Here is a 9,720-nt window from a genome sequence, read left to right on the forward strand (position 1 = left end):
CAGCCAGCAACAAAAAACCACGCAGCCGCTCGCTCAACTCCCACAGCTGTGGAAAAAGACATCGACAGGGCAAAACTTGTGGGTTAAAATAATGCAATTTAACAGAACAGCAAAAGGGAAGATGAAAACAAAACAATAACACCAATAAAGGGATATGAAGACGCAATTAGAGTACCGCCACGAAGCGTACCGAGCAGACCCGCACCACCACAGCCCACCCCCAGGTGGCGACTGCTGTCCTTTCCCTGGCTAGCTCCTCTTATAGCCCTGGCATGGGTCACGTGGTATGGAATACCTGCCCCCTGTCGGCTCCTTGGGGAAATTAACCCCATCCCTGCTGGAACCAGGACAGTAACGCAAGGCATACTTTACCATTCGCTATAACTCATGATATAATTTGGTGTGTATCTGTTGCGAAGTAACACAAGGTGTACTTTACCACTTGCCATACTTTGTTTAACCATTTGCCATCATTTGTTATATACCTAACCAATTATCGTGGACGTAGTTAAGACATTTATTAATCACTGTGGGAATCTAATAAATATTTTTGTACGGACCTTGAGAGTTGTCTCACCTTAGTCCACACTGTTGGGGATTTGCGAATCTGAGTCACTTCCCCCCCATCTCTTGTGAGTGGGGTGTGACACCAAGATATTCCACTCCAATTTGTTAACTGTTTTATGGTATAAAACTGGTAAAGTAAAATACTGTATCATCTTATAATCCTTTTGAAAACCTTTCTTGATTTCAATCATAGTGCAAAGCATCCCTTTAAAACTCTTCAGTCCAAGAATTATTTTAACATTAAAAAAAAGCAAAATGGCAGTAATTTTTCTTTTTTAAAGACATTATATTAGGTAACAGAAATACCTAATTTTTACAAGATGTTACATTAAGTAACAAAAATTTTTGAATTTTAATTTTCCATGTATTTTACTGCTCTCTATGCACCTCATTCTTCATTCCAGAATCCCAAAGTACTTTACATATACATATAGAATAAAATTTATATACTCTTCTGAGGTTACATTTATATAACAGTTGGAAAAGCAAGGTACACAGGAGAGGTTTCAGTAATCACTTATAATCAGCTGGGCTGTTTGGGAAAGGAACTGTAACAATAAACATAAGTACGGCTATCAGATTCTGTTCCACTGTGAATATTGAGAAATTGTATGGTAGCAATCCCAAGAGACCCAACCTTCCATGTCCCCAACCATACTTAGCTGATCAAGTGTTTTGTTATAACAGAAATAAAGCTATAATTCAGAACACTGACACAAAATCAATTTCTTTTGCTTTGGGAATAAAAGACCCAGTTTGACTTTGATATTTCCAGAAATGCAGCAGTTGGTGATCATCTTGTTATAATGTCCCATTTTGCTGTTATTACCTCTTATTTAAACTTCAAAAGATCTGAGTTCTACTTCATCACTTTTATTTGACTGCTGTTATGGACACTCTTAGTTTGCTATTTTTAACACGCATTTTAATATTATTACAGCTCTATAGGAAAGAGATGATACTATTGACTTCCCCACTCATCACAAGCAAGCAATAAAAACATCTTCCTAGTTCTAGAAATGGCGATTAAGTTATGTAAAGATTTTTAAACTCACCTGCGTCATCTCTCTAATAGAAGTGATACTATCCAATGCTTTCATGACTCGGTCATAATTCTTCTTCTGATGTAGCATAAAATAAGCAAATAAGTTAAAAGAATATTGGTCTTTGGCTCAACAAAAACCTGAATTCTTTGAGTGTGTATAAAACCAAAGTTAGGACAAATGTTCAGCAAACCAATCCTTTCAAACATTTCTAACAAATAGCTTCCTTCCACCTTACACACAGACATTCATAGTCCAGGAAAATTCCCTGAAAAAAGTATTATCATCATGATGGCTTTTCTTTTAATTTCACTGGAATCCCCAACACACAACAATGTGACTCACTTAAAAAGTTAGGTCACTTTTTAAACAAATATTTGTAACTAAACATAGGCTCTGCCAGTTATTGGACAACATGCTATTAAGTTAAATAATGCAGTGAACAAATAGATTTTAAATAAAATGCTGAATAAGCAGATGGGTTTTCTTTGCTAACAGCTCTATAAAACTTCAGAGGTCCTTCAGTTGCCCCTCTGCCTCACCCTGACCCTTGTCTACCTTCTGACTGGGGACCACTACTAGAGGGCTCCACCTAAAAGAAGTTCTTGGCTTCAACATAACTTTGAATGCAGCTTACAGCTTATTCACAAATACCTTCTCAGAGACAATTAAAAAAACTACAAAGTTCTGAAAATAGTCACACCCTTGTGCTATATTCTGGAACTGTATCTCTTACAGTAAAGGAGACTCCTCCAGAAGAAGGCTTTGCTTTGAAATCTAATGCATGACTGAAACCAAGCTATGACATAATGAAAGTCAACTACTTACCCTGGGGTTAAAGGCCAGCATCTGAGGATCATTTGGATCAACTACAGAAGGATATGGCTCAAAAATGACAACTTTCCTAGGTGACTCTAATGCAGACCGACACATGGATACTAACAGATCAACCACCTAGGGATAAAGAAAAATATTTATTTAATATATGTACTTTCATATCGTATCATCCAGTCTGCTTTTTTTACACATTGAAGTAATACCATATTTCATTGTTATCTATATTACCCAAACCATGTTATCCACAGGACATAGTTTAGGACTGAAATTTTTCAATTGACCTCAACACGCTTTGGATGCATTATGCCAGGTGCATAAGTAGGTCCAATATCTGGTTCTAAATGTATTATAACATCAAATACATTTAGTGTATATATATATATACACAGTCCTGCTTTCTCTTGTGTACATGTGCTAATTCCTGGATGAAATTAATTCTCTAGGGAAATGAAGTTGTGCTGAATCTGTGTATCTTTGTGCAGTAGATGCCAGTGAAAAATGTTGCTCAAGAAAGAGGAAGGGATTGTGAATCTGTACCACTGCCTGCTGTTCTTCTGAAGATTGCAGTCATGGAAACACTAGCAAACATTGCTTCTGCTAAAGCCAGAACAGTGCAGTGATTTAACAGGTATATGCATGGCTCACACTGGGAGATCCTCTTCCTTCCTTCCTGCTGTACAAAATTATGACATGGCTTTGAATACCTATAATTTCCAAGATTTCACCATAAAATCATGCATGTAATGTGTGCACAGGCATGCATTCACATATGTGCACATATGAACGTATACAACTTAGCAACAAATTTCTGTATAATTGTTTCAAAATTTGTAACTCAGAGGTTAAAAATAGACTACAGCAATCACAAAACAGAGAATGCAGCTTTCTGGTGACTGTGAAACCTAAATCCAGCTCATAATGAAATCCAAAGTTGCTGCATAAAAACATAGCTGCAAATTTGCTCATTTCCCCCGGGTTCTCTATGCCTTCTGAAAACATTCCTGTGTGAAAACAGACTTTTCCATGAAAGAAGGGAAAAGCCGAGATGAGCTGTACTTAGAAGGCGTCCCTGGTTCCTCCCACAGTTCCACATGGATCAGGTCTCATCTCACAGCTCAAGCTGTTCTAGAAGTTATTATATATCTGCCATTGTACCTGATCATTTAGAGTAAAATAATTGATGGTCCTTTAGAGGAGCAAAATGAAAATAAGAATCATGGTGAAAGGGAAAAGGAACTGTGCTACAGTGAGTCATGCTGTTGCCATTCTCCTCTGTTCCTTTAGCTTGAATTGACAATTTTCTCCATCAGTTTAAAAATATTCTGTTAGCTCCAGTTACTAAATATCTTACATATATTGAAAAACAAAGATTTTAAATAATGATTCCTTCCTCCATGGTGCTCTGATTTATTTCCAGTTTATAATACCTACAAGTGTGATGAATGTTTCAAAATAGGGTATCTGCATTAGCGTTTGCAAAGGAGACCAGGAGTCTGCATAAACAGCCAGGTCAGGCAACAGGTCTGCAACCGTGTAAATGTATTACCATGAAATTGAGCCTGAGTTCATACACTCTGCTTTTCAGAAGCACTTCTTAAACTCCGGTTGCAAAACACTACTAGGGAGGAGTTGTTTGAGTCCCCAAACCTCTTAATACAGTGACCCAAATTTGTCTTGCTTTATGATTTGCACAATGGGACTTTGTCTTAAAATTGGCCCAGTTCTTAGAATAACATCCCAAAGCCCTCCTTTAAAACAACTGTTGACTCCTATATTGTTTCTTACCATGATACCAGCATATTGTTCTGACATGGGGGAAAACATGCATAGATCAGGCTTAATTAAACCCCTGATTTCCCCTGAGATCATTGTTTAGAGCTGATGGAATGCAGAGCAACTTAAACTGGGAGGTAAGTCTAATACAAACATTATAACACAGACTTGTGTATCCATTCCTTGGTAATAGGAAGTGCTGTGGATCTAGTAAATGTCTTTATAGCTGGGCCTGAACTTCTCCTTAACAGTAGGTACTGAAGTACATAAGTTAGGATTTAAATGTTTTAAAGGAGGACAAGATGACACTTGTTGACGACAATTCTCTCTTACGACATCAGTCTCTCAGACAGTGCCTCTCTCTCTGCAGAGACTCTCTACAAGGAGTCTGAACTATCAACAAATCAGACATTTAATTTTCAGGCATTTTGACTATGTGACTAAAATAAGGCAAGGTGAGTTCAGGCTTGAAAGTTTTAGAAAGTACAATCTCTTATTATTAAGAAGGAACCGTCAGAATATTTGGAGTGACAAATTAGGGGTGTATACCTTAGGAAACTATCTGAAAGCACAGCAGAAAGAAAAGGATGTAATTTCTAATAATGGGAACCTATATTTAGGCTCTTTCACTACACAGAATGATTTGGAGGAAGATTCATCTGATGAAATGTAGAGATTCACAATGCAAACACCTACTTCTTACTCGTCACCCTAGGCTCTCTTTATAATTGATGGAGAAAAAAAACACTCTGCTGATAGCCTATGCTGTGATTCACACCATCCTATTTAGGATGTCAAAAATAGCTCAGATGAATCAAACCCTAATTGTGTGAATTTTTTTCTGCAAACAGGAATGGGAGCTCAACCATATCAGATGTGGTGAGCTGGGTGCAATGTTATCACTAGAGTGAAACTTAGCAAAATTTAGTCATCTAGGTCCAATGGGACAATCGACAAAACCTCTTATCTAACTCTTTTAAGTACCGTTAAGGTTTTAATCACTTCAGTACTCTTCAGCAAAGCTCTGTAGATGTAGAGGTTGCTCTAGAGATCTAGAGCAAGCTTCGCATATGCCTGCAACAGTGGTACCTATATAAAACAGAGTGAGTGCTAATCAGGACAACCTCTCCTGTCAGCTGTATTTAAAAAGTGAGAGATACTTGTTTGTACTTAAATACCATGTAAGTGCTTACATTCAAAAAATAAAACTCTAGCTCCACAGAAACACATAGCTGAGGTCTTCAGAGGACTTCAGGCTGGGGAAGAGGTGGGGCTTCATCAGCACACCTCTTTCCATTTCTTACAAGCTTGCACACGTATCCCAATGTTTGGCATGCTAGATGTTGCAAACATAGCCATCTGTCTTCAGACGTCAGATGAGCTGATGTTCAGATCCCACAGTTATATACTCAAGTGAAGAAGCTGGTACACACTGCTGAAAGTTTCTTCCTTTGAGAATATGCCCATAGGTGGTATTCAGGCACTTAGCTGAATAGCTTATTTCTAGTGGCTAGACTCACTAGTGCTTGTTAAAGTTAACTGAACTGAACATTTGCTCTTCCAAAACCCATGTTGCTTACTACGTAAGTGCACAGTGAGTGACACGTTTAGGAAATTAGAGAGGAATGCACTTTTCCATAAGATTTTTAACTTAAGATGATAAAAAGATTTTAAATATAAGATCTTTTAATTTTTTAATATACTGAAGTCCTGTAACTATTATAATCTAAGGTTAAATGTGATTTGGAAACATAGTTTAAAATACTTTGTTTTAAGGCACATCCAAAATTATGAAAGAAAACAATTATATAGTTATAACTTCATTAATAACTGAACTTAGAGTCAGGAAGCAAGCTTACATTAAATTACTGATCCTTGAGAAAAGAGAAAAAAACCTATGTAGCAACATCGGTAAGGACTTTCCCACTGTTATTTAATGATCAAAACAGCAGATGCTCAGTGGATAGCTGCATCCTAACACCATGAACAGGAAGTAGCTTATTAATTGCATGAGAGTAGTAATGGCTCATTAGGTGAAAAAAAAATTGAAATTATCTCCAAATGACAATGTCTGCCTTTATTAACAACCCAGGTGACCTAATTGAATACAACAGGACAAGAAAACAAGGTTACTCTAATTACATGGAAGCAAAACAATGGAAGCACCTCATTAGTACTGTTTGAAAATGCCATGTATTTACAGCTATGAGTGGACAAATAAATAAAACTTACCAAAGAGTACTTATACGGGGAATACAAGTCTCAATAAATACTAGAAGAGATTGAGAAGACTGAGTATACTATAGAAAATCAGACATGTAATAAGCATTAGATAATTCTACCTGAGCCCCAGTTGCAATTTCATCAGCAGCTTCGTTCATCACTCCTAATGTTTGGAAAGCAAATACACAGAGCTCCCGTTCACAAACAGTGGGCTACACAGAGAAAGTAAGTTAATTATATTTTTGTTCTAGTTTGGGGTTATTGGTTTTATCATGCAATACCTACAACAAAAACCAAACACCAATGTTATTTTTTTTATTTAGATATTAACTGCAACTTTAATTTCAAATTATGAATACATGTCAATTATTGAAGAAGATACATTAGAGAAACATTTTAATAATATGAAGAACAAGTGTTAAGAACTCTAAAACTCATAACTATTCACAGAAGCTAAACTTAAAAGAAATCCAAACAGTTTACAAAATCAAAATTAGAGTCATAGTACCCAAATGTCCTTAACACTGTCCTATAAGACACTGAAAACTTCCTACATAATTAAAATTAGCAGAGAACAAATCCAGAAACTAATAAGGGCACCTCCCTTTCATAAATGCAAGCTTATTCTTCAAAGACTGTTATTCTGCTGTTGAGAACACACATAAAAATATGATCCAGAAGACAATTTTTTTGAAGAAGCTACTTTTAATTTATTTTTTAACTAATTGTATTGGGTTTGCATGGTAAAATTTTGGTAGCAGGGGGGGCTGCAGGGCTGGCTTCTGTGAGAAGATGCCAGAAGCTTCCCTTATGTCCAACAGAGCCAGTGTCAGCCAACTCCAATATGGACCTGCTGCTGTCCAACATTGAGCCAATCAGCAACGGTGGTAGCTCCTCTGTGATAACATTTAAGAAGGGGAAAAAAAAAACCCTGCTGCAGAACAGCAGCCAGAAGAGAGGAGTGAGAATATATGAGAGAAACAATTATGCAGGCATCAAGGTCAGTGAAGGAGGGGGAGGAGGTGCTCTAGGTACCGGAGAAGTTTCCCCTGCAGCCCGTGGTGAAGATCATGGTGAGGCAGGCTGTTCCCTGCAGCCCAGGACCTCACACCAGATGTGCCTGAAGGAGTCCGGGGCCCCTTGGAGAGCCAGGGCTGGAGCAGGCTCCTGGAAGGACCTGTGACCTCATGAGGGACCCATGCTGGAACAGTCCTTTCCTGAAGGACTGCACCCCATAGAAAGGACTCATGCTGGAGCAATTCGGGGGGAGGTAGAGAAACCGAGAGTGAAGTTGAGCATGGGGTGGGGGGAAGGTGTTTTTAAGATTTGTTTTTATTTCTCATTATCCTACTCTGACTTTTGATTTGCAATAAATTAAACTCATTTCCCTGGGTCGAGTCTGTTTCACCTGTGATGGTAATTGGTGAGTGATATCCCTGTCCTTATCTCGACCCACCAGCCTTTCGTCATATTTTCTCTCCCCTGTTTAGCCGAGGAGGGGGAGTAATAGAGCAGCTTGATGGGCACCTGGCATCCAGCCCAGGTCAACCCACCACACTAATGTAACTATTTGTAAACTTTAAGAAAATGCATTATATTTTTATAGAATAAACACTGTATTTGGGAAGGCCACACGTTATTTTATAAATAAAGGTGCTTGCACCCTTTTTTAGATATAAAAAAAAAAGAAAAAAACCTTTCTGTTGAACCAATTTTTGCCTTTTTGAAAAATTTAATTCACGATTGCCATCACAATGATCAAATAAAGTAAAATATTTAAACTTCTGTATATTGAGTGAGAACTGAGTGTTCTGCCTTCATAAAGCAAACAAAGCAGAAACAAAACATAACACAGCTTTAAGTAAAGAGAATAGGCATGTCTTCATAAGCTTCCTAAATGGTTGCATCCCTAACAGCAACTCCACACTTATTTACTGAAAGATAATTAGCAGATCAACTTTTTAAAGACTCAAGTAATAAATCACACAAAGTGAATTGTTAAAAGCATTCAAAATGAACAAACAGTTGAAAGAAATACAAGAAAAAAACATAAATTAAAACCTTCCTTAAAATTTATCCCAATAAACTTAACTTTTTATTACAATGTTAAAAACAATCAAAAATATTTTTGATACTATTTGATTGAATCCATATTATTAAATCCTAACTCACGAAAACCTAAAATGATCTTTGGTCGACACTACTGAACTTTTATAACTAAAAATTCTGAGTCTAGCTACCACGATAATCACTAAAGCATTCGTAGTGGTACACTTTGAAGTTCAAGCCGATGTCTCTAGGAAGCATTTGCAGAAATGAAAAAAAATTATTGAGCACACAAAGAAAACATAAAATTTAGTTGAATTCTGTTTCAGGCAGCAGTTTTGTCAGTAGGAAGCATACCGCTGTATTTGTAGTCACTTGTTTCATATGCATTTGTTGGGTTTCAAATATTCTAGACTTCAATAAACATCTGAAATCTACTGCACTGACATTCTCATATCAGTTACTTTACAAGACTATCATCTTTCAAGTCTAATAGAGTAATTTGATTTATTTTATCTGCTATGTTACATTGCATTAGGCAGCATACGAATCCTAACATGATCCAATTCACTGTGCCATGGCATACTAGAAAAAAGTATTTATTGTTGTCATTATTCTTAGGTTTTCCACATTCAGAAGGTGGTTAAATCACTTGCTTAGTTGGGGAAGTATGGTGGCACTACCACCTTGACTATCATAATCAACAGTATACAGAAACTCCTTTTATTCCAGAGCAAGGGATTACTCTAGAATAACAGAGCAATCTAAGCTTAGCCATGCTTGCCATGAAGAAAGCATTAAGAAAATACTTATTGTTGTCATTTTGTTTATAACCTCAACAAAGTAAGTTACCCTGAGACTTAAAGATGGCAAATGGAAAACTGGATTTGTCATCTTTGCTTTTTTTTTTTTTTTCCTTCCTGTGTTATGATCCCAGAAATGTCTAAGTATCTGGAAGAAGGAAGTTAGAAAATGGTCATTGTACTTATGTTTGACATTTGAAAGGCCCTTTTTCTCTCAAGTGGACACTGGGGCTAAGATCTTAAGGCTGGAGAACTGTAGGTATGAGGAGAAGCAAGATAGCAAAATTTGAGCTCTGAAGAGCAACAGACATTACTGTTAGGGTCTACAAAATTCTTTTGATTTTATGCATTTGATGAACATTTATGCCCGCTGAATACTTTTTAGAATAAAGACTTCACAAAACAATCCTGATAAAACAACATTTTAA

General features: G+C 36.9%; 1 protein-coding gene across 1 annotated transcript in view; it reads right to left on the reverse strand.

Moving 5' to 3' along the window:
• The window catches only part of LOC104291173 (poly [ADP-ribose] polymerase 8-like), a gene marked incomplete at its 5' end in the record, with an annotated part of 64,018 nt that overhangs the window by 23,006 nt on the left and 31,292 nt on the right, over positions 1-9,720 (reverse strand). The window contains 3 exons of the mRNA XM_009890373.1: positions 1,623-1,688; positions 2,439-2,564; positions 6,563-6,655. Of these exons, the coding sequence (XP_009888675.1) occupies positions 1,623-1,688; positions 2,439-2,564; positions 6,563-6,655 (285 nt within the window). The remainder of the gene's footprint in view (positions 1-1,622; positions 1,689-2,438; positions 2,565-6,562; positions 6,656-9,720) is intronic.

This window comes from Charadrius vociferus, unplaced genomic scaffold (genome assembly GCF_000708025.1).
Source record: "Charadrius vociferus isolate BGI_N301 unplaced genomic scaffold, ASM70802v2 scaffold548, whole genome shotgun sequence".
NCBI classification, from domain to species: domain Eukaryota; kingdom Metazoa; phylum Chordata; class Aves; order Charadriiformes; family Charadriidae; genus Charadrius; species Charadrius vociferus.